Source organism: Bison bison, unplaced genomic scaffold (assembly GCF_000754665.1).
Source record: "Bison bison bison isolate TAMUID 2011002044 unplaced genomic scaffold, Bison_UMD1.0 scf7180017864522, whole genome shotgun sequence".
NCBI lineage: Eukaryota > Metazoa > Chordata > Mammalia > Artiodactyla > Bovidae > Bison > Bison bison.
Genome location: NW_011495073.1, coordinates 2,477,065 through 2,502,277, shown reverse-complemented (window position 1 = coordinate 2,502,277; position 25,213 = coordinate 2,477,065). Strand labels below are relative to the sequence as shown.

At 51.1% G+C, this 25,213-nt stretch overlaps 1 protein-coding gene and 1 non-coding gene across 2 annotated transcripts in view; one reads left to right on the top strand and one right to left on the bottom strand.

The window, feature by feature from the left end:
- Positions 1-25,213, top strand: part of GRB10 (growth factor receptor-bound protein 10) — a 226,299-nt gene that overhangs the window by 174,401 nt on the left and 26,685 nt on the right. The window contains exons 7-12 of the mRNA XM_010831055.1: positions 7,826-7,982; positions 15,111-15,226; positions 16,290-16,358; positions 18,538-18,675; positions 20,282-20,392; positions 22,294-22,392. Coding sequence (XP_010829357.1) covers positions 7,826-7,982; positions 15,111-15,226; positions 16,290-16,358; positions 18,538-18,675; positions 20,282-20,392; positions 22,294-22,392 — 690 coding nt within the window. The remainder of the gene's footprint in view (positions 1-7,825; positions 7,983-15,110; positions 15,227-16,289; positions 16,359-18,537; positions 18,676-20,281; positions 20,393-22,293; positions 22,393-25,213) is intronic.
- Positions 20,954-21,026, bottom strand: TRNAT-UGU. Its single transcript has one exon. It is a non-coding gene; the product is annotated as a tRNA-Thr (tRNA).

The window sequence follows — 25,213 nt, the reverse complement described above, 5'->3', positions numbered from 1 at the left end:
GTCGCCTGTGCCTGAATGAGGTCCTCTCCTTTACGTTGTAAAGCAGCCATCCTCCACAGGTCTCAGGGCCACAGGCGGGCAGGCAGGACGGGGCACCTCTCGGCAGAGACTCGCACACACCCTGCATGACCCGGAGCCCAGCCATGGTGCCTAGTCCTGGAAGCTTGCGGGGAGGGGAGCCTTGTAGTTGAGAATGGCTTAGCTCAGGGCTGCAGAGTCACAGCAGGTCGCTGCGGTGGAGTGGAAGCCTCAGCTGTGCTCTGGGGCCCAGGAAGAAGGGAGGCAGTATGGCAGGCAGGGGGTAGTGCCTCCCTGGGTGAACAGGCAGTCAGAGCAGCAAGCCGGGCCAGGCCCCAAGCACTCTGCAGAGAAAGAGATGTGAACAGACACTCCCAGGACAGCTCAGGACCCTGCTAGTGGGGGGCCAGGTGGGCCCCCAGAGCAGCCCTGTGCATGCAAGGACTCTGATGCCCAGAGAAGGGCTGAGAATCTTCTCTGAGCTCCATGGAAGTGGGACCTCGGTTCCTCTATACCTTAACAAAAGAGAATAGGATTTGCGGGGGAAGAGGGGCAGGGGTGAACCATTTTTGACGGTTTATTGAATTTGTTATAATATTGCTTCTGTTGTTTATGTTTTGATTTTTTGCCTTTAAGGCTTGTGAGATCTTAAATCCCCGACCAGGGATCAAACCCACACGCCCTTCACTGGAAGGCAAAGTCTTAACCACTGGACCACCGGAAAGTCCCTGGGATGTTTTTAAAACAGCTGTTATTTTTATTTCCTGTAAGATACCACTCTGTACAAGTTGCTTTTCTCAAAGTAATAGGCTGTATGTATCTATCCTAGGAAACTTGAAAAGAAATATAGGTGAGCCAGTCAAAACTGATCCTGCCAGGTAGTGACTTGGAGGTGCCAGCAGACAGCCTTGCGCCCTGAATCTTGCCCACGAGCACCAGGCAACGAGGGTGTCCCTGGGGGGCTCCAGATCTGTGCTTGACTTCCGGGAACTACTTTGTGAGTTGATTTAGAACTTTAACTCCTTTAGAAAGGATTGTGAGGACTTACAATATTTTTAATTGTCTCTGAAACCTTGAAATCAATAGATTATAATACAGACCCTTGTTTTTTTTAAAAGTCCCTTTGGGTCCGCGTTGTTGAACAGAATGATGCTAATGATGTTGCAGCGTATGGTGGGCCCATGTGATCGTCCGTAGCAGCTTCAGTTGTCATTCCTTGTGGCTCAAAAGAACATCAGTTTAGAACAGAACTGAAAACAGAAGTCAGTGGAATTACATTCTTTTCACTAAAACAAACTCAGCCCAGCCCTGGCCCTGCCCTAATCTGAAATACATCTAATTTCGTCCACATTTGCTAGGCCTGCCCCACGTGGGGGCTCTGAGGGCCCCCGGGGTCAACAGCCTCGTGTAGCTCCCGAGAAGCCTCTTGCAGACAGAGAGAAAGGCAGTCAGCAGAGGCCCTGCTTCAGACCTGGGCTCCAGTGGACCCGTCTCCTCCCTCTGGGAGAGTGGTCCTCCCGTCTTGGGGCTTGCACCCTGTGTCTGGTTGGGAGAGAGGGATGCTGACCTTGGAGGGAGTTCGCGTGGGGCCCCGCTGTGGCCTCTGCAGTGCTTAGGAGTGTACCGCCACTGCCCAGGCACCACCGGCTTTGCTGTTTTCCCTCCTCAGAAGCCCGGCCACACCAGGATTTCCTCCCTCCGCACCTCCCAACCCTATCACCCAGTCTTCCCTCCCTTTTGATTTTTTTTTAATTGAAATATAGTTAGTTCACAATATGTTGGTTTCATCTATACAACAAACTGATTCATCTTGCCTGGAGAATCCCATGGACAGAGGAGCCTGGCAGGCTGCAGTCCAGAGGGTGGGCAAGAGATGGAAATGACTGAAGCAACTTAGCACACGGAAAGCACGTGTATATGTATCTCCTTGTTCAGATCTTTTCCATCGTAGTTTATTACGAGACACTGGATATAGCCCCCCTGAGCTGCATGGTCGGAGAAGGCAGTGGCACCCCACTCCAGTACTTTTGCCTGGAAAATCCCATGGACGGAGGAACCTGGTAGGCTGCAGTCCATGGGGTCTCTAGAGTCGGACACGACTGAGCGACTTCACTTTCACTTTTCGCTTTCATGCATTGGAGAAGGAAATGGCAACCCACTCCAGTGTTCTTGCCTGGAGAATCCCAGGGATGGGGAAGCCTGGTGGGCTGCCGTCTATGGGGTCGCACAGAGTCGGACACGACTGACACGACAGCAGCAGCAGCAGCAGCTGCACGGTAGGACCTTGCTGTTCATGTTTTGTATGTAGTGCTCTGTATCTCTTACCCCCAAACTTCTAATGAATCCACCCCTCCCTTTCACCTTCGGTAACCAAAAGTTTTCTGTGTCTGTGAGTCTGTTTCTGTTGTGTAGACGAGTTCACTTGCATCATTTTTTGAGATTCCACATATAAGTTACATCGTATGGTATTTCTCTTTCCTGCCCTGCTTCACTCAGCAGTCTCTAGGTCCATCCACGTTGCCACAATGGCATTATTTCACTTTTTCGTGGCTGCGTAGAATTCCATTGTATATGTACCACATCTTCTCTATCCGCTTCTCTGACGACGGATACTTAGGTTGTTTCTTGTGAATAGTACTGCTGTGAACACTGGGGTGCACGTGTCCTTTCAAATTAGAGTTTTCATCTTCTCTGAATACACGCCCGGGGTGGGATTGCAGGATCACATGGCAGCTCTTCTCCTTAGCTGTTTTTAGGAACGTCCATTCTGTTCTCCACAGCGGCCGTGCCAGCTCACAGACCCACCCACAGCACAGCAGGGCTCTCTTCTCTCCATGTCCTCTCCTTTGTTAGTTGTCTTAGACTTTCTGACCCATGTGAGGTGCTCCCTCACTGTGGTTTTGATTCACATCTCTGTAATCAGTAGCGGTGCTGAGCATCTTCTAGTGTGGCCTCCCTTTCAATATTGATCTTCCCGCCTGGATGCCCCCTGGTGGCCCTTGGATACAGCCTGGCTTCTCCCTAAGGGTTTACCCACAGGATTTACAGCAGGCTTCAGGAGTTAATGAGAAGCCCAGCGTACATCCTCACTTTGAAAATGTATTTAAGCAGGAACCAGAGAGCTTTTGAACTGAGAAGAAAGTTGGATGATAAAGAACTGAGACAAGCGCTCAGCTCAGACCCAGCAGGCTCTCTGGGTCCTGTGCCGAGGACAGGCTATGTCCTCGACTCAGCCACAGCACTGAGAGGCCACCGACCCCCCCAGGGATGCCCGGCACCTCGGCCGACCCTGGGACAAAGCGCTGAGAGGCCTCCGTTTGCTGTTTTCAGGGGTTGGTCTCTGCCAGTGTCAAGAGTCTGCAGGATTTGGACAAGACTCCGACCTGCAAGGCCCCAGCAGGAAATGTCTGGTCCCCGAAGCAGAAGTAAGGGTGGCAGGAGGGAGGTGCCCACTGTCTGTCTGCCTGTTGAGGGCCGTGGACGTGATGTATCTTCAACCCCAGCTCTTCTTAAACTCCTTCCTGCAAGTTTGCACAGATCCAAGCTCTTGCTCCCCTCTCTGTACAGTGGATGCAGCAAAGGTGTCAGCAGAGCTGCAGGAAAGATGGAACCTCTGTTACCACATCAGGGCTTTTAGAACGGGCTGCAGCACCAAGCCAGTCAGAGGACTGCGTATGGTAGAACCTTCCTCCCCCTATTAACCCTGAGATGGAGGAGTCTCAAGCTGTTGACGTAATTATCCCTCCCTAATATTATTTTTTTAATTCAAAGTTTATTTATTTTTGTCATTTATACAGCAAGAAAGCAATGCAGTCCAGGAATTTATTACAAATTTCAGAACCAGAATTCTGCCAAGCAGATGGCATACGTTCTCATATTTTCTAAGTATATAAGGAGGTGTTATGTTGAACATGATTTGCTCTTTTTTTAGTTTTTTAGTATTTAAAAAATTGTTCTACTTTAGATAGTTTATATACTAGAATATAGTTGATTTACGGTGTTGTGTTCGTTGCAAGTGTACAACACAGGGATTCAGTTAATACATACACATAGATCTATTCTAGGCTTCCCTGGTGGCTTAGGTGGTAAAGAATCTGCCTGCAATGTGGGAGACCTGGGTTTGATCCCTGGGTTGAAAAGATCTCCTGGAGAAGGAAATGGCAACCCACTCCAGTATTCTTTATTCTTGCCTGGAGAATTCCATGGACAGAGGAGCCTGGCGGGCTACAGTCCATGGGGTCACAGGGAGTCAAACATGACCGAGCAACTAACACTTTCATTTTCATATCTAGTCTTTTCTCAGATTCTTTTCCCATATAGGTTATTCTGTAATAAATGGTAGTTTTGTCTTTAAAAGCAATTAGCTACTTAATTTCCTTTGCAGTGCAAAAACGGAAAATTCAGCAGTTGGCTTTTCCGAGTGAATTGTTCCCACTGAATCTCAGCGATCATGAGGTCTGCTGTCTTAATTGCAAACCAGAGTCGGTCATGGCTGTCTGAGTCTAGTCCCCCACCCCTCACCTGTGTCTCAGGCCTTCAGCGAGCTCTTGCCTTGTCCCCAGCTTTCAGGGCATCTGAGGGCACCCCGGGGGTGGGCAAAGGAGGCCAGGAGCTTTTCGGAAGAGGCTCCCATTAGCCCCAGCCAGGCTGACCCCGTGAGGCTGCTGCCAGATCCCCTCTTTACAGGCACAGAGAGGCCGGGTCCAGCCAAGTCCCCATGGCTAGTTGCTGATGAGGCCAGATTGCAGTGGGTCTGATTCTCCCCAGAACCCCTGCCTCAACCAGGAGGGTCATGAATGATGCTTCCTCTTCCATCACTGGGGTCACAGAGCCAGGGAGTGACCGGGCCAGACTGGCGCTGCTGGTCTTTGCTCCGAGTCCTGTCCCCCCAACCACCTCGCAGGACCCAGATCCGTGTGTTCCCCAAACAGGTTTACCCTGAAGCCCTGTGTGCCCTCGGGGTCGATCTCATCCTGGCTGAACTGTGAGTTAGTGGAGCGGAGGCCTTGGCAGGCCGACAGAGAAGAAGCTCCTGCATCCCGCCCTCGCAGGACCATGAGCATCTCACTTGGGAGCTTAGCCTGCTCCCCAGCATCCCTCAGCCCAGGCCTGCTGCACCAAAGGCTGAGATGGAAGACCCTCTCTTGTTTCCAGAATGAGCCCAGCCCTGCCCAGTTGCTGACTGCAGGGGTGGTGGGCACAGGGCAAGACGCCCCTTCTGGAGCTGCTGGCTTTAGAGGCTGGCAGTTCCAACAGCACCTTCCTTTGTGTATCTGTGTTGGTTACACTCTCCTCCCGAGCTTGTCAGGCTCCCTGGGTGAGACTGTGAGTGTGTTTGGTGGCTTCCTTGGCTTTCTGCCTTGGGGCCTGTTTAATCTGGTCAGCAGGCCCTGGTGACTTTGGAGCAATAACTGGATGGCGCGGTGTCAGGGGCGGAGCTGACAGTACGGGATCTGAGGTCCTGTCCTGGCAGCCTGTGACCCTCATGTCTGTCTGTGTCACAGGCTGCAGCCCACCTGCCCCACCCCCAGCAGGTCCCTGGCTCTGGGGATCTGAAAGCTGGGGACGTGGCCACATGACAAAGCACATCTTAGATTTTAATACTAGGTCTATATTTAGACCTCTGGGAGCATGGTCTTGGAGCAAAGGGAAGTGAAGAAAGAGTTTAAAGGAAAGTGCAGTAGGACTGAAAAGAAGATTTAAAAGCTGCTGCTATAGCTGATTTGGGCAGGAAAAGACTTGGAGAGAGACAGGAAACACACTTCAGCCTAATTTAAATTTCCTAGGGAAGATATTATTCGTTGTAATCACAGATACGTTCACTTAGAAACTTAGGAAAGAAGGAGAATTAGGAACATGCTGATTTGGGTATTTGTATGTATGCACTGCTGTGGAAGATTTATATATTTATGATTTACATATTTATGATTATACATGTACTTATATTTAGCATATATATCAGTTGTATGAATTCTTTTTCTAGGTTTGTTTTTCTTTTGTATTAATGTATTTGTTCTTACAAAGTTTTTACCTATACACCAGAGACATGTTTTCTTTGTTAAAATTCCATTTTGTTTTCATAAACTCAGTCATGTTATCTGTATTTGAATATTTAATTGGTTTTGGAGAAGTAGAACTGTCGTTCAGTGAAACGTCAATTCCAGAAAAGACGTGGAGTGGGTTTCGTTTAAGATGAATGTGAGTTATAAGCAGGCTCCTGGGTCCTGATCCCCCCCCCAGGTTGGAGGGCTGGTGGAGAGGTGGTGGGAACAGTGACCCTGCCCCACTGACAGCTCAGTCCCCGAGGTGGTCCTGCCTGCCCTCTGGCTCTGAGACTCTAAGTCTGCTGTGGACGGTCCTCAGGGGAACACACCCTCCCTGTGGACTTCATCTCAGCAACTCACCGTATCCTGCGAGACTCCTCGCAGTGGAGAGAAATGTTCCAAGTCTGCATTTAATCAAAACTCGAGAAAAAGGACTTGGAGCGGGGACGGAGGACGTGGAGCCAGCTCCTCAGGACCAGCTGACACTGGGGCCACAGAAAGCTCCAGCTCCAGACTTGCAAGTGATAGCATGCCTTGCCGGGCTCAAGGTTGCTGAGAGATTTGGCAGCCAGGCCTGAGTTCAGAGAACACACATGCTCGGGCCAAGCGTCCTGCCTGGGCGTCAGGACCGTGGGGAGGAGTGAGCGGGCGTTTTGCTGGAGCACTGGTCTGAGCCTCGTGTTGTTGTCCTGTTGTCATCGCCTCCAGCTCGGGCAGGAGCACCGAGTAGGGGAGCGATTGCATCAGGCCCAGGTAGGGCCCTGATTGGTCTGCCCCGCGTGGCTTGAGGACTGAGCCGAAGGCAGCCTTGTAGCAGCTGCCCTGCCGCCCAGAGACAGCCTGCCCACCGGGCCTCTGTCGGTGGGTCAGCGCCCGGAGTGGGGGTCCTGCCTGCCAGGGACGGTGGGAGAGGCTGGGGACAAACTCCCCTTCAAGACACAGTCTCGATTTAAAATGCCCTCTTGTTCCTCTGACTGCTTTTTCCATGCTGTGGAGGTAAGATTTTACTGAGCGTCTCGTGTTTCCTCTCAATGCTACACCCCTATTGATTTTGCAGCTGGGGCAGAGAAAATGTTTGATCCTCTGGATTTCTGCTTGGCCATCCCCCTGTCTGGGAGCTGCTCAAAGGTCATGGCTTTGAACAGTGCTGGGAAAACGAAGCTGGCTTGGAATTTTGTAGGGGGAGGGGCCGAAGAGTTTGAGGACTGCCCTTTTCAGTCGTTTGAATTTCGGCGTGTTCATATTCCTTTTCTCATCTTCTTCCTGAGCTACAGTGAGCATGAGGCGGGTAGGGAATGACAGGAGGAGGCAGTGGGTGCTGCCTGCTGCACTGGGGACCCTTGAAAGGGAGAACAGCTGGAGTCACCCAGAGTTAGGAATTCCTGCGGGGCATCTGTTGCTTTCACAGTCAGTTCAGCTGTAAACTGTCCAACCCCAAGACCACCAGCAGCACTTAAAAGGAAATCTGTGACTTCCCGAGACAGATCATGGAAAAGCAGCTCGTACACTGGTTTGGCCATACGTCCCCGAGGTCTCCTGGGTGTTTTCAGAGCCTGTGTTGGAATCCTGTGTGCCCTGTGCATCCGCAGGGGGATGAGAGGGGAGTGTTGATGGGTGCAGCCTGCGGTCACCTGCTGCTTGGGAAACCAGTAATACATGTTGGAGCGCTGTCATCTATAATTTTCCCGTTGTGTGCTGTATCGGTGTTTCTTTCTGAAGACCCGAAGTTGTTCATCTGCAAGTGTCACCTTCTTGTGTTGCAGGATGTTAAAGTCTTCAGTGAAGACGGGACAAGCAAAGTGGTGGAGATTCTGGCAGACATGACAGCCAGGGACCTGTGCCAGCTGCTGGTTTACAGAAGTCACTGTGTGGACGACAACAGCTGGGCGCTGGTGGAGCATCACCCACACCTAGGATTAGGTGGGGAGCAGGTCTGGGTTGGGGCAGCTCTGGGTGGGGGTCAGCTCCAGGTGGGGGAGCAGCTCCAGGAGAGGGGCAGCTCCAGGAGGGGGCAGCTCTAGGTGGGGGCAGCTCCAGGAGAGGCAGCAGCTCTGAGTGGGGAGCCAGTCTGGGCAGGGGCATCTCCAGGAGGGGGAGCATGTCTGGGTAGGGAACAGGTCTGGGTGGGGGCAGTTCTGGGCAGGGGCAGCTCCGGGTAGGGAAAAGGTCTGGGTGGGGGCAGCTCCGGGTGGGGAGCAGCAGTGGGTACTCAGGGTGCTGTCAGGTGAAGGCCACCACCAGCAGATGCCAGACTGTCACTGCAGTGTCCCTGCCAGTGGAGCAGGTGGCTTCCGTGTTCCTGCTTCTTCTCTTCTAAACTCTCCCCTTCCTCGCTCGCGGCCCTCTCCCCTCGGGTGCTTCCAGAATCTCGCTCTTGGATGTTTGGAGCAGTAATTCTCAAGGGATCGGACACAGTAGGAAGGAGGGTCCCTCTGGTTCAGCAGGAGGACTGGCTGTGAGAGGCCCAGGGCTTGCTGCACACCTGTGCTCTGGGGAGTCAGCCAGAGGTGCCCTGGAAGATTCTGGCATCACTTTGCAGAGCCGTTCCCTCACCAGACAGGGTCAGGGAACTGTGGTGGCAGCCTGCAGGAAGGCACAGGGAGGCCCCCAGGAGTCAAGGGGGCAATGTCATCTAAGTTTGAGTTTCCCACAAGAGATTATTTTGAAATGTGTACTGTTTACAGAACTTACTAAAATTTGGGGTTTGTTTGGTGGCTTATTTCAGGTAAAGAAGCTTTTCAAACTTTCATTTAATTTTTTGCTGGATACTGTATGGTGCTTCTAAAATCATTGGCAAGTATTTAAAACCAGAATTTTCTGTATGTAAGTCAGCTGTATTTTCTTTCCATGTCTTGAAGGAGAGAAAAACTGCACAGCTTGCAAACTTCTTCCCATAGTTGAAAGTCTTTCTTATAACCTTTTAGAACAATTAATAAATTGAAATTAAACCTAGGTCTGGAATATTCCTTTCACTAACTGGCATTTGTGCAACTCATGTTATACAATCTAAGCCTACGTAATACGAGGTACATTTGAGTTGGCATCGCTTGAGGTCACGTGTTCTGGCTCCCCTGTGCTGTCAGACAGATGGTGTGTGGTTTAAAGTAAGCACTAAGAACTTCTGACTTCGTTCCTGTCGCTACGGATGTGCAGTGCACTTGTGTGTCATCTGAGGCTTTTTCCTTTGTCCCCAGCAACCTTCTACTGGGTACATTCAGCGGTGCTCAGCAGAGCAACTGACGGGAAGCTCCGGTGGGAGACATCAGTGAGTGGGCCCTAGTGATCTGATAGGGCCACCCAAGGCATCTGCTGACACACAAGCAATTTGGAAACTAGATAGTGTCGGAGCCCTAGTTTGTATGTGCGCACACGTGCACACACATGTACATGTGGACATCTATACATATGCATATACACACGTGCATATATATCCATATACATGTGTACAGACATGCATAGAGAATTCATTTTAAAGATGTATCTGCATCAGATCAGATCAGATCAGTCGCTCAGTCGTGTCCCACTCTTTGCGACCTCATGAATCGCAGCACGCCAGGCCTCCCTGTCCATCACCAACTCCCGGAGTTCACTGAGACTCACGTCCATCGAGTCAGTGATGCCATCCAGCCATCTCATCCTCTGTTGTCCCCTTCTCCTCCTGCCCCCAATCCCTCCCAGCATCAGAGTCTTTTCCAATGAGTCAACTCTTTGCATGAGGTGGCCAAAGTACTGGAGTTTCAGCTTTAGCATCATTCCTTCCAAAGAAATCCCAGGGCTGATCTCCTTCAGAATGGACTGGTTGGATCTCCTTGCAGTCCAAGGGACTCTCAAGAGTCTTCTCCAATACCACAGTTCAAAACCATCAATTCTTTGGCACTCAGCCTTCTTCACAGTCCAACTCTCACATTCATACATGACCACAGGAAAAACCATAGCCTTGACTAGACGAACCTTTGTTGGTAAAGTAATGTCTCTGCTTTTGAATATGCTGTCTAGGTTGGTCATAACTTTCCTTCCAAGGAGTAAGCGTCTTTTAATTTCATGGCTGCAGTCACCATCTGTATCTGCATAATTAGATCCAAAAAAAATGAGTGTCATTGAAAGACTATTCAAGAGTCTGGCTGCTTTTAATTGACAAGGAACTATGAAAGCATCTTCAGCAGACATTCTAATACGTGACTGTCACTGTACACAGAGAATATATGCAGTGGATGCAGATACAAGAACATTGTCACACACAAGGACTGCTTGAGAAATTTTTATTCAAGTATTTCTTTTCGTAGCACCTGGTTTCTATAACATCATATGGTAGAGACATGATGTATGTTAAAACTTGGGACATGATTCATCACATGAAGAAAATTTATTCTGAGGGAATAAGAAATGAAATGCACATACACAGTAGTCTCAGGGATGTGATACTCATAAGTTTCATTCTTTATTCTTTGTCTGATTCACAGATGGATTGACATACTCCCCTTTAGGGAACAACAGTTCATTATAACCAAGTAAAAAGGGGGAACAAAGAAGGAGAGGAGCAAGTAAAATCATAAAAATGACAAAGAATATTTGGATCCTGTTTGACAAAAAGAAGTCAGTGAGCTGAATTACAGACACAACAAGTCCCCTCAGAAGGTTCCTTCTCACTTTCTCCCACTGGTTCCTTTTTCGTGAGCAGTGAGCAGGCCCATGGTCCTAATGCCTAGGTTCTGTAGATGGTTCTGCAGGCTTAGACACACCAAGTCCGGCAGCATCAGGGGAAACCTCCCACTGTCCGCAAAGAGCTTATCCATTCCCGTGCCTGTGTCTGCCCTGCCTGTTCTTCTCTGTGTGATCGAAGCCTATCGTTTTCTTTCTGATCTGTTGTTCTTTAGGTGAAAGTCCTGTTCTTTCCATTTATGCACCAGTGTTTAATGGTCAGACGCCCAGTAGTGGGAAGAGGAAGGTCCGGCAGCCTGTTTCAAGCTTTCCACGGGGCAGGGTTGCGGGAGCACCTTTCAGAGCAGCCTGGGTGTTTCGGCATAACTCCCCTTGCATGGGGTGTTCTCTCCTGGTGTTCCCAGGACCCCCAGCACATGCATCTGCCGCCTCTCCCCCAACCATTCTCAGGGCAGAGCCTCCAGCCCCATCTCCCCGGTCACTGACTCTCCCTGCAAAAGGTCACACTCTTGTCAAGTGTGTGTTGGGAATGCTCTTAGAACCTGCATATGTACAAGGCTGGTGGCTCAGGCCAAAGGGAGATGATGCATGCAGATCCCTCAGGCAAGTGGTTGAGTCAATGTGTAGCCTCAGAATTTGAGGATTTCCAACCACAATTACTGTTCCAGTCTTTGCAGCTAAGCTATGATAACCTTAACAGCACTAAGCTTCTTCACGTTCAGAAACGAGTGATGATTTAGGAGATGTGGGACAGTTACTTCCTTTCCATTAGTCAGAGACCATGCATATGTGCGGGGTCTCCAGCCTCTGAGGGTACCCTCAGCACAGCATCGTGCTCACAGAGGCACAGGGACAGGGGCAGCTGCCAGCGTGAGTGGGCGGCATCTCTGGCTGGTGGGGCCCTCCCTACCCTCCCCCTGACCTGGACTTGTTGCCACAGCCAGGTACGACGCCCCTCCGGTGCTGCTGTCGGCTCCTACAGTGCTGGTCCTGTGGCACTTTGGCTTAAAAGCTGGGGCAGAGCCCTGAGTGGTCAGTGGTCTTAGGTGACTGTGTCCCCTGTTTCCTGATTTGGGTTTGTTCCTGGTCAAATGAGAAGGGTACAGCAGCCGCCCTTTGGAGGGCCCAGCGCATCCAGACCCCGACATCTGCACATGCAGACAGCGGTCGTGGGAGAAGCAGCTGCCCACCCTCGGCCTGGTGCTCACAGGTGCCTTTGCAGGCTGATCCTCGTCTCTATCGCTGTGTCTGTTACATCTCACGGCACCAAATGACACACTTTCCCCACTAAAGGATACACCTAGTAGGAAGCTGCTTGTTGGGCAGATCTAGGCAGCAGGATGTCTTCTGGGGGGATGTTTTGCTTCTCACAGTTCCGCATAGCCAGGCAACGCCCTGGGCAACTGTTCAGTGCTCTGATCTGTGCCATGTGGGCTGTGCTGGTACTGAGGGGCTGCGGGGGTCAGCAAAGGGGGATGCTGACACCTCCTAGTGCTGTGGGCTCGGCACTGGGTCTGCCAGCCCCACCCCACCCGCTGGGGCTGTCCGGGTTTCTGCAGAGGAGTCCTGTGTCCACTGCATGGCCACATAAGTAAAATAGGCTTTTTTTTTTTTTAATTGAAGTTTAGTTGATTTACAGTATTGTATTAATTTGTGCTGTACAGCAAAGTGACTCACTTCTACACACACATATATATTTTTTTGTATTGTTTTCCATTCTGGTTTGTCGCAGGCCTGTGGTGTATGGTAGGACCTTGTTCACCCATCCTGCATGTAACAGTTTGCATCTGCTAATTCCAACCTCCCAGTCCTTCCCTCCCCCAGCCCCTCCCCCTGGCAACCACAGGTCTGCTCTCTGTGTCTGGGAGTCTGTCTCTGTTTCGTAGACTTGTTCATTGGTGTCGTATTTTAGACTCCACGTAGAAGTGACAGCGTATGGTGTTTGTCCTTCTCTTCCTGACTTACTCCCCTCGATATGGCAATCTTGGGTCCATCCGTGCTTCTGCAAGGGGCATTACTTCATTTTACGGCTCAGTGCTCTTCCACTGTATATGTGTGCCGCATCTTCTTTGTCCATCCTCTGTCCGTGGACAGTTAGGTTGTTTCTCTGTCTGGGCCGGGTGGAGTCAGCAGAGTGACCCTGGGCAGAGAAGCATCTGCTGCTAGGACCCTTGACAGTCTGCTTATGCTGTTGCGGTGGCTCTCCCAGGGCTGCTGGGCCGGGAGGAGAGGAGCCCACCTGGGACGTGGCGTCTGGGTGCCCCACGCAGCTGGCAGCTCCTGTCCGGAGGACCAGGTCATTGCTGCCTGCTCTTTTATTTTTCCTTATTCTACCTGTTATGTGTGTGTGTTAGTCACTCAGTCATGTCCAGCTCTTTGCAACCCCATGGACTCCTCTGTCCATGAAATTCTCCAGGCAAGAACACTAGAGTGAGTTGCCATTTCCTTCTCCATATTTTATCTGGTAAATAAATCTTAATTCTATAAACCAACCATCAATAGGCTATTGGGTTGTAGTTGTTTTCCCCCCATAACTACAGAAATATTTTTCTCTGAATTAAAATATTCAGGAAAGTCATGAGTTTGTTTTAAATGGAAGACATGTGCTAATTCCTATTTTGTTGGTGGTGGTGGCTATTTTTATTTTATTCTATTTGCTGACCCCTGTCTTGGTGGCAGATGGAGCTGTTTTAAGCATACTCCGGCTGCCCCTGGTTCTTCTCTTCTGTCCTGGGGAGACCGCAGGCAGTGCGTGTGGTTCCTGAATTGCTGGCCAGTTCCCCTCACATCTGGGGCCTGTCGGTGGGTCACTGGCAGTGCCTGGTCTGGCCCATACTGAGGTGCCCGAGCTTTCTGTCCATCAGGGGGAGGAAATTCAGGCTTTGAGTATGTCTCTATCAGGGAATCCTGCCCTGGTATCACACCAAGACTGAGTGTGCTCTGCATGCCATCATAGCCAGCTCAGACCAGTGCCCTGGTGACCATGTCCTTCATGGACAGGAATTCTCCCACGTTCTGAGATGCCTTTGACTCGGAATGCTGTCACCCTCCACTTCATCCTTCCTTGAAGATGAAAGTTTCTGGGGCTTCCCGGCTGGCAATGTAAAAGGAGGTGAGGGCTGGGAAAGGCTGACACGGCCCTTTTGGGTCAATTTCATAGTAGCTACTTCTCTACCATTTTGGCCTCGGTTCACACTAGAAGCTGCCCTGGGTTCCCTCTGGTCATTTATCGCATTAGGGAATGAGGTTAGTTCCCCGCCACCCCGTCAGCAGGCTGCGTGTGGACACATGGTAGGTGCCAACCATAGAGCAGAGTGGTTTCTTGTGCTCCCCATGGAACCAGAGTGTTCAGGCTATGAGGGAGAGCCTACCCCAGGTTGGTGACAAAGCCAAGTCCTGTGCTGAGGAGTGTGTGTGTGCATGCTTGCACAAGGGCTGTGCAGTGTACGTGTCCTTCCCAACAACCCAGTCCAGCTGTGAGAGCAGCTCCAGGATGCGTGTGGTTAGCATGGGCTCTGGCGCTCAGCCAGGTACGGGGACAGGTTGCCTGCTGGTCGCTCCCCTGCCCCGTGTTCACCCCGGGCGGCTGAGTTTCATACAATCAAAGCCATACCCTGCCTGCTTCCCTCTATCCTCCCACCTGTGCATCCTCCATGCTCAGAGCTCCCCCGCTCTGTCTTTGGGTGTTTTCCCAGTTGTTAGACTCCCTGTTCTTTTCAAGAGTTGACATTTCTTAATTTAAAGGCAAAACCATTTACAAAGAGTCCTTTTTAAAGACAGTTTTTATTTGGCTGTGCTGGGTCTTAGTTGTGGAATATGGGTCTTAGTTGCCCCCCACATGTGGGATCTTAGTTCTCTGACCAGGGATCGAACCCACATCCCCTGCATTGTAAAGTCTCAACCGCTGGACCACTAGGGAAATCCTATGAAGAGTCTTTATTGACTCTCTCCTTAAGCTTTGTTGATGCCAAATTGAAAAGAAGTATGCAAAAGCAAAGACTGACCTGAGTTCCTCATACTCTGAGTCCTAAGACCTCTTAGCGCTTGATAACGATGCTGGGAGGGATTGGGGGCAGGAGGAAAAGGGGACGACAGAGGATGAGATGGCTGGATGGCATCACCAACTCAATGGACGTGAGTTTGAGTGAACTCCGGGAGATGGTGATGGACAGGGAGGCCTGGCGTGCTGTGATTCATGGGGTCGCAAAGAGTGGGACATGACTGAGTGACTGAACTGAATGCATTAAAGTGAGATTTCAATTTAGTTTAGCTCTCAATCTCATCTTCGCCAGGATGCTTAAAGAATGGAAAAGTCGGGTTTTGTATTTGTTTGCAAGGCTGCCTGGAAGGTTCTGCCTGTCTCATCTCCAACAATACTTTCTCCTGCAGAGCGCTGCTTGGAAGACCATGAGCTGGTAGTCCAGGTGGAGAGCACCATGGCAAGTGAAAGTAAATTTTTATTCAGGAAGAATTATGCAAAATATGAGTTTTTCAAAAATCCCATGGTGAGTTTTATCCCTTTGGATTTGGGGTTTGGAACTCTGGAAATATTGCAAGTATAAACTACTTGAGTTTCATTGTAGCTGATCACAAAATAACTGACTGAGATGTACTGGGAGGCAGATGGTTTGAGAATCAGTGTTGCTAGTTAACTCAGCAATACTGGCTCAACACTGTCTTTCTGATACGTAGTTGAATGCCTTTGTTCTGACCAAAGTAACCATCTCCTTTTCCCAAAAGTAACAGTGGGTGAGGAGGTCAGTCTCTAAATGGAGAGAGAGAGCTGGGGTGGGCTTCCTCAGTTACTTTGGAAGTTCTTAGTTCAACTGGAGCAATTTGGTCAAATACTCAATAAAATAAAAACTCATTACTCTCAGCAAGTAGCATATATTGTTTTGGGATTATTTGGGGAAGAAGCAGTAGAGACATCAACATCCGGGTATATTGAGCTAGTTTCTTGGAGTTTTCTGTTTTGGGGAGCTGGGGCCCTTGCCTTGTGGGATGTCAGGATGGGGAACCTCATACCTGCCATGGCGTGAGCCCCAATCCTGAGTCACAGCAGCGGTAGCTGGGGGGAGAAGTCCCAGTGCCTACTTCTGGTCGTGATAATGTAGCTGCTTTTTTATTGAAAAGAAGAGATTTGCTAACTGCTTTTGGATAATGCACCAGAAAAGGCTTCTTCACATCCCTGTGCTCTTCACATCCCCATGCTCTTCACATCCCCATGCTCTTCACATCCCCATGCTCATGTCCTGGTGTCAAGAGTTCTTTGTCTTGTGCACCCGCCTGTGTCTTTGAGTTAGGGAGTGGGGCAGTCCTCTGCCCGGGTGCACTGTGAGGCGTGGGCCAGAGAGGGCATCACAGACTTCAAACTTGTGCATTTAACAGAAGATGCAGGCTTTTTGAAGTCCGTGTTTCCACTGTGTGATAAATTAAAAGGACCATCATTTTAAATACAGATTGTCCATAATCGTGCCTATAGGGATGTTTTTAGTACTGGCATATCTGTAAGTATGTTTTCCCCACTTGGAAGCTAACCTTTATCGTCTTTGTTTTTCCACATCCTAGAATTTCTTCCCAGAACAGATGGTTACATGGTGCCAGCAGTCCAACGGCAGTCACACCCAGCTTCTGCAGGTACTGGGCAGGAAGAGGCTTCTGCTGGGGTTTTTGCACAGGTGCTCTCGGGCTGTCCCAGGGGCCTGGTAGAAACTTGGATCAGTTGAGCTCATCCTCACAAATATGAGCCTTGGCTTCTGTTGGAACTTAGAGTATCCAGGAATAAACGTTTACTTGGGAAAGCTGTGTGTAGCCAGGCACCCAGGTGGCGCTACTGGTAAAGAACCCACCTGCCAATGCAGGAGACATAAGAGACTCAGGTTCGATCCCTGGGTGGGGAAGATCCCCTAGAGGAGGGCCTGGCAACCCACTCCAGTATTCTTGCTGGACAATCCCATGGGCAGAGGAGCCTGGCAGGCTACAGTCCATGAGGTCGCAGAGTTGGGCACAACTGAAGTGACTTAGCACACACACAGCCAGGCTCCCTCAAAACAAGCACTTAGAAACAGGATAAACTGACAGAGGCCATCAGAGCAGGAGAGTGGGGTAGAGAAGCTGTAGCTCCCATGTTCCCTGCGAGTACCACCCCCCCCATCTCCAAGCACAAGGCCCTGGAAATCGCTACAGAAGGATTGGGTCTGTCCATAGTAAAAACTGATCCATGCATGCATACTAAGTCGCTCAGTCCTGTCCAGCTGTTTGTGACCCCGTGGACTGTAGCCCACTAGGCTCCTCTGTTCATGAGATTCTCCAGGCAGAATACTGGAGTGGGTTGCCATGCCCTCCTCCAGGGGATCTTCCTGACCCAGGGATCGAACTTGCATCTCTTAAGTCTCCTGCTTTGGCAGTTGTGTTCTTTATCACTAGCACCACTTGGGAAGCCCCCAAAATTGATTGCTGTTGCTGTTGCTATTGCTGCGTCGCTTCAGTCGTGTCCGACTCTGTGCGACCCCATGGACTGCAGCCTACTAGGCTTCTCCATCCATGGGATTTTCCGGGCAACAGTACTGGAGTGGGGTGCAATTGCCTTCTCCCCAAAACTGATTAGGTTGCTCTAAAAAGTTACTTCTTATACTCTAAAAAAACCAACATACCTATCTTCATTGTCTCCTCACTTCCTAAAGTCTGTTCCAAGTTAAACCTGGCCTTTCCCTCCCCCACCGATGGAGGGGGCCACCAGCTACCTCTCCACACTTACTGCTGACTCATGCTCTTCTAGGAGGTCAGAATATTCCTCTGCACCCCTAAAAACGTATCTCTTAATAGCGTGTTAAGTGAGAGAATAAACAATTCACTAACGCAACCAGCACTCTCTAGGTGGCACCAAATATAAGAGAAAGTACTAGAATGTAGTTCCTATAGAATTCTTCCCTGAGTCCTCCCTTTCCTGCTTTATTTCTTCCGCCTCTGGAAGCTGAGAGCCTCCTTGTTCTGTCCTGGGCCCTCCCACCAGAGCATCTGTCTGCTCTGGGCTAGAGTTGTCAATACTTAGTTATCCTGGTTTATGCACAATGAGGGGCAAATGATTTCCTGCATCTTAGTTGCCTGATTTGAGATGACTTGGTGCTTGGTGAGTGGGTACAGTGATCTCTGGAGACCCCAGAAGCACTGCCTGGAGGCCCTAGGACCTGCCCAGCTGGCCTGTCCCACCTGCAGGAGGAGAAATGTCTGTCTCAGTCAGTGGAGGGGACCCACAAGGGTCACCCCAGACCTGGCTCCTGCCCTCTTTACCAAAGAAAGAGGTGCTGCCAGTGGGCGCAGTTAATGGGGACAGTGGGCTGTCACCAGGGTGTTTGTTTCAGGAGACGGACAGACACAGGATACACAGCTTTCACCAGGGGACATGTGGTCAAAGTGACGGCCAGATGGTTTCTCCCAGCCCACGTGCTCCTGATCAGTGCTTCTGGCACTTCTGTTGCCCCAGCTCTGGGGATCAGGCTGGGATTTTTAAGGAAAAATAGAATAAAGGGCAGGATGCTTAAATATATGGTCTTATTAGGAGATTTATGACTTCTGTTTTTCAGTGTTAAAAAGATCTATTTGCTCGTGTGTTTAAACACGAATTATATTTTAGGCACCACCAATTTAGATGGGAATTTTAAGACTTTTGAAAGGAAAAATATTTGAAAGCACTCAGTTTAACACAAAAAGAGTATTTTGGCAATTCATAAAATGTTCCAGTGTCAATGATGCTCATAGTATGTCCTCATAATTTCACGTCAGTATTATCTGACTTTTAAAATTTGCTCTTCAACAGAATTTTTTAAACTCCAGTAGTTGTCCTGAGATTCAAGGGTTTTTGCATGTGAAGGAGCTGGGAAGGAAATCGTGGAAGAAGCTGTATGTGTGTTTGCGGAGATCCGGCCTCTATTGCTCCACAAAGGGAGCTTCGAAGGTGAGTTTTAAAGGCACAACTGCCAGTCACACCAGGCTGGGAGGGTTCCGAGTAAAGATGTGCACCGTGGCTTCCTCCCAGCTTGTGACTTATTAAGCTGAGTGTGTAGCAGCTAAACTCAGAGTTCCTGGGGACCTGGGGGCTGTGTGTCTCCACCCCTGCCACCAAGTGGGCCAGCCTGGGCTCCCTCTGTGGGCTGGCAGCAGGGCTTCATGGCTGCCCGAGTCCCTTGGAAGATGCTGACTTAGTGTCTGTAATTTGGAAGTTGGTGTCTAGGATCACCGTAAGGATATTCAATAGATGGTTGTCACCCTGATGCCAATCTAATATATGTTATTGAAGATATTTTATGGAATAAATTTCAGTTTGTGTGTATCCCCAGTGGGAAGAGGAGGTGAGGGATTGAAAATGGCTGCAGGCTTCTGAAGAGAGTTGGGGTGTTGTGGGCTGGGCTTCCTGGGGTCTCTTTTGGTGTCTTTGCATTTCTGACCTATTTTCCTGTAACATCTGAGGACACCTACCATAGGAGCACACCCAGCTGACCTTGGCCGTGCTTATACCATTCAAGAGCTGCAGTCTCTTCTGTTCCTGCAGGAGAGAGAGGGGAGGAGCTGGGGACGCCAAGGGAGGGTGCTGGCCCAGCATCAGGCTCTGGGAAGTCAGGAGACAAGGGGCGTGGCCACCAGAGAGGAGGGCGTGGTCACCAGGGAAAGGGGGCGTAAGCTGAAGGGAAGGGGCGTGGCCACCAGGGAAAGGGGGCGTGAGCTGGAGGGAGGGGGCGTGACCTGAAGGGAAGGGGCATGGCCACCAGAGAGGAGGGCGTGGCCACCAGGGAAAGGGGGCATGAGCTGGAGGGAAGGGGCATGGCCACCAGAGAGGAGCGGCGTGGCCATCAGGGAAAGGGGGTGTGAGCTGGAGGGAACCAGCATGGGCACCAGGGTAAGGGGGCATGAACTGGAGGGAAGGAGCATGGCCACCAGAGAGGAGGGCGTGGCCACCAGGGAAAGGGGGCGTGAGCTGGATGGAAGGGGCGTGGCTGCACTCCATTCCTCTGAGGCTGCAGGTTTTCCTTGGTCACAGGGAGGTCTACTTCCTCATTTCCCAGCTCTGATGTGTGGCTTATGCGTCCTCCTCATTGCTGCTGAGGCCCAGGTCAGTTGTCGCCTAGAGGAGGAAATAGATGCAGGATGGACTGTTAAGGCACAGGATGGGACATTTTGTGAGCAGTTGGCCACTGATTACTCAGCATAACAAAGGTGGTGGGGGTCTTACATTTGAGTGTATGCTCCTAACCTTGACCATGGTTTGCAAATGTCCTGGTTTCCACTTTGAATATTACCTTATAAGGCGGAATATCAGATACATTGTATCCATCTGTCTGAATATTGGGAGGTGGGGTTTTTAGCACCACCCAGCATCCCAATTGGCTGGGGGATATGGTTTTAACTTGGCACTTATGTGACACCATGGTTATAACCTGTAGACTGTCAAAGGGGAGAAGTGTTGAGAGCATGCGTAGACTGCCCTCTGCTGACAAGGACAGGAAACACTTGCTCTTGGCTGTACTGAGAAGTTCCCTCCTATAAACCTGACCACTTCTCTGCAGGAGCCCAGACACCTGCAGCTGCTGGCCGACCTGGAGGACAGCAGCATCTTCTCCCTGATTGCTGGCAGGAAGCAGTACAGTGCCCCCACAGACTATGGCTTCTGCATAAAGGTACTGCCCACCCCGAGACGGTGAACTTTGAAATTAAACCAGCGACCTCCTTTCTTGGTTGTTGCTTTTTAAAAATAACAAACAGTTTCACATTGGATTTATGCACTGGTATAAAAATATTCCATGTGTGCTTTCAATGTGTCAGTCCTTGAGTAGCACAGATGCTCAGGGAAAAGCAGAAGCCCTGATGCACAATGCCCCATGGCTTAGGGGTGATGGGCCCCGTGGTTTAGGGAGCCCCCCAGCCTGTCACCTGAGTGGCCTCCAGGGTGCTGAGTAAGCTGATGCCTTCTGTGTGGGCTTCCAGTAACCAGGACATTAGACTAGCGATAGTGACAGTGAAGTCGCTCAGTCGTGTCCGACTCTTTGCAACCCCATGGACAGTAGCCAACCAATCTTCTCTGTCCTTGGGATTTTCCAGGCAAGAATACTGGAGTGGGTTGCCATTTCCTTCTCCAGGGGATCTTCCCAACCCAGGGATCGAACCCAGATCTCCCGCATTGTAGGCAGACGCTTTACCATCTGAGCCACCAGGGAAGGCCCAACGGAGGAGCAAGTGAGAGGCCCCAGCGGGGATCGAACTCACGACCCCTGGTTTACAAGACCAGTGCTCTAACCACTGAGCTATGGAGACTAGGGGTGACCACAACTCTGCTTCTCACTGTGCAGGTGTGTGAGGGCACATCCTCACACACACACCTGTGTGAACAAGCACATGCGCACATGTAGACATATGTGTGCATGGTTATGTGCACACACACACAGTCGTTCCTACTCAGTGAGGTTGTGTTGTCAGTCACCATAATAGTAGATATTTACTGAATTACCCACTGTGCACGAGACATTCTGCTGAGGTTTCTACCTCCATCTTCCTGGGTCTTCCCAGGTGCTCACTGTGTGGGAACTGCCCAGCCCCGCTGCCCACATCAGGTTGCCAGTGAGTGAGCCCATAGTCCCCCAGCTGGGCTGTCTTCTAAGCTGGAGGAGGAGACAGGGCACAGGGAGCCTATTCCATCCAAAAATACCATTTTTCTGCTTGATTTAGTGAAGCTTCTTTGGTTACAAGTGGTAAGAACCAACCTCAAACCCCCTGAAGGCTGTGGTGCACAGGCGGCTGGTGGAGAGCAGCTCATGGGGGACTGGAGCCGTCCCCCTTTCCCCTGGCCCACATGCCAGCCCACAGCCCTGTGGCCTCTGCCTCTCCCACTGTATCCGCCACATGCAGGGCTGTCCTTCAACCCTCCCCTGCATCCAGGTTCTCGAAGCAGGGAGCTGGGCTAGTCTGACCCCGCAGGGCCCCTCGGGTCTGGGCTCAGAGGGCCCAGCCCAGCCTGTGCCTGCTGGCTTTCTTCTGTCACAGCTGGCCCCTGCCCCTGGGTAGGCACCTGCCAGCTCTCCACTGCCTCTTCTGCGGCCACGTTGGTCTCGCTCTCTGGGCCTTTCCACAACATCTGTCCTTGGCCTCCACAGCCCTGAGTCTTGGAGGCTCCTCCCTGCCTCAGCTTACCCTGCAGGCCCTTCCCGCAGCTGCCTCTTCCTCGGGGGTGACGGAAGGCACCTCCTTCCAAAACCCAAGAGTGGCTGTCCTTCCAGGAACCCACATTCCCTGCAAGAGCTGACGCTCCCCTACCCCCACCACCTTGCTGGTTTGCTTTCCTGTTTGTCTCCCGCAACACTCACCATGGGAGGATGGCCGATCACTCAGCCAGGTACTAAGTAACCAGCTAGCAGGCCCGGCCTGTGCCCCACAGAGCCACGAGTGATGCCCAGGCGCACACACCTGCCCATGCTCCCGTCTCTGCCACCTGGTGGGTTGTGCTGCGGGTAGAGCTCAGGTCTGCCCTGAGAGGAAGGGTGGTCCTGACTCACTGTCACACTTACAGGTCTTCCTTCTCCTTTAGCCTAACAGAGTCAGGAACGAGGCTAAGGAGCTGCGCTTGCTCTGTGCCGAGGATGAGCAGAGCCGGACGTGCTGGATGACAGCCTGCAGGCTCCTCAAGGTGGGTCCCCGTGGTCGCGGGGTGTTTATGTGTCACCCCACGGTCACTATGTGTGCGTGTCAGCCCCGAGGTCGCTGTGTGTGTGTGTGAACCCGTGGTCACTGTGTGTACGTGTCAGCCCCGAGGTTGCTGTGTGTGTGTCACTGTGGTCACTGTGTGTGTGCGTCATCCTGAGGTCACCGTGTATATCACTGCCTAGTCACTGTGTGTCCTCCGGTCACTGTGTGTATGCGTCATCCCGAGGTCACTGTGTGTGTATTGTCCCACAATCACTGTGTGTGTGTGTACGTGTGACATCCTGCAGTCTGTGTGTTTGTTTGTGTGTGTGTGCATGTGCATGCATGCATGTCAGCACCATGGTCACTGTGTGTGTGTGTGTGTGTGTGTAATCCTGCAGTCACTGTCTGTCTCTGTATCTGTGTGTGTGTCCCCAAGGTCCCTGTGTGTTTATATCATGCCCTGGTCACTGTGTGTGTGTGTGTATGTGTGTGTGTCCCCGAGGTCCCTGTGTCTGTATCATCCCCTGGCCGCTGTGTGTGTGTATCATCCCCAGTCACTGTGTGTGTGTGTGTGTGTGTGTGTGTGTGTATCATCCCTGGTCACTGTGTGTGTTTGTGTGTGTGTGTATGCGTGTCCCTGAGGTCCCCGTGTCTGTATCATCCCCTCGTCACTGTGTGTGTGTGTGTGTATCATCCCCCGGTCACTGTGTGTGCTTGTCAGTGGTCACTGTGTGTGCGTGTCGGCGGTCACTGTGTGTGTGTTTGGCTGTATCATCCCCCGGTCACTGTGTGTGCGTATCGGTGGTCACTGTGTGTGTGTGTTGGCGGTCACTGTGTGTGTGTGTGTGTGCACGCGCATGCATGTCACTGGTCACTGTGTGAGACCCCAAGGTCACAGCGTGTGACAGTGCGCACCTCTCCACGGATGATGCCTCTCACCCTCCACGTCCTGTCACTGGGCTCTGGGAGTCGAGGGTCCTCGCGTGTGTTTTCAGTTTCAGAAGCTCCCGAAGAGCTATTACATTAGCAGAGCCGGAGCCAGTTCCCAACCCGATGGTGGTGGCACTTAGGGTGGGAGCAGGCTGTGCTGTGCTTTGCAGGACACTTAGCAGCCCTGCCCTCATCTCTCCCATGAGACACCAGCAGCACCCCAGCAGCTGAAACGGTCCCACATGTCCCCTGGGTGTGGGGAGGGTTGAGAACCACTGCCTTAGAGAAATGGGGAGCAAAAGGTCAGGACCAAGGAGTCAGAAGATGTGATGGGTAGCCACACATAGGTCACCAGGAGGTTAATGGTTTTCCTGATGCAGCATCACACTCGGGAATTCCCAAAGTGCCAGGGCCTTGCAGCAAACATGGCAGATCGTCTGGCTCCTGACAGGGTCTCAAGGGAAACTGTCTCCCGACAATAATTCTAAAGGAAGTGTCTTGCTCAGACCATCTCGTGGGACCACACCCCACGATGTGCAATTTCACAGAAACGGCCTGGGTGACCTCACAGGCCCTGTAGACGAAGTGCAGGGCAGTGCACCGCCTTGTAATATGGCATAGAGTGTTCCTCTGCACACACACACCACGTGCTGGAAATTACTTAGTATAGAAAGTCCTCGAGAGTTACAGACAGGTTAGCTGATAAAACAGACTCAGCCCAAGTCAAGGGCTGGCAGGGACGCGTGTTTGCTTAGCTGCAGCCGCCACGTGCAACCACAGTCTCTTGCAGAAGTCCCCAGCCGTCCCTGAGGCTTCCAGCTACTGCGAGACTCTGGGTGGCGTCCCTTGGAGACACATGTGGGAGGCTGAGCTCCGAGACTCCTGAGAGGCGCTGCAGGCTTCTGGGAGAGGTGGCCAGTGTTCTGTGCCAGAACCTTACTTTGTTTTATTTTTTGTCACTGATGAAACAGAGAACAGTTAAAATAGAAATGTTACTGTTCTGTAATAGAAGAGGAGATGCTGTGTTGGTATAAGACATCCTATGTCACAGGCTGCTCCCTGACGCTGTGCTGTGCTCAGTCGCTCAGTCGTGTCTTTGGAACCCTACGGACGGTAGCCCGCCAAGCTCCTCTGTCCATGGGATTCTCCAGGCAAAAGTACTGGAGTGGGTTGCCATTTCCTCCTCCAGGGGATCTTCCCAACCCAGGGATTGAACCCTTGTCTCTTAGATCTCCTGCATTGGCAGGCAGGTTCTTTACCACTCAGTGCCACCTGGGAAGCCCCCTGATCCCTGACAAGTCAGTCAGTTCAGTCGCTCAGTCGTGTCCAACTTTTTGTGACCCCATGAACTGCAGCACACCAGGCCTCCCTGTCCATCACCAACTCCCAGAGTTTACTCAAACTCATGTCCATTGAGTTAATGATGCCTGCCAACCATCTCATCCTCCATCATCCCCTTCTCCTGCCCTCAGTCTTTCCCAGGATTAGGGTCTTCCAATGAGTCAGCTCTTCGCATCAGGTGGCCAAAGTGTTGGAGTTTCAGCTTCAGCATCAGTCCTTCCAGTGAACACCCAGGACTGATCTCCTTTAGGATGGACTGGTTGGATCTCCTTGCAGTCCAAGGGACTCTCAAGAGTATTCTCCAACACCACAGTTCAAAAGCATCAATTCTTCAGTGCTCAGCTTTCTTTATAGTCCAACTCTCACATCCATACATGACCACAGGAAAAACCATAGCCTTGACTAGACGGACCTTTGTTGGCAAAGTAATGTCTCTGCTTTTGAATATGCTATCTAGGTTGGTCATAACTTTCCTTCCAGGCAGTAAGCGTCTTTTAATTTCATGGCTGCAATCACCATCTGCAGTGATTTTGGAGCCCCCAAAAATAAAG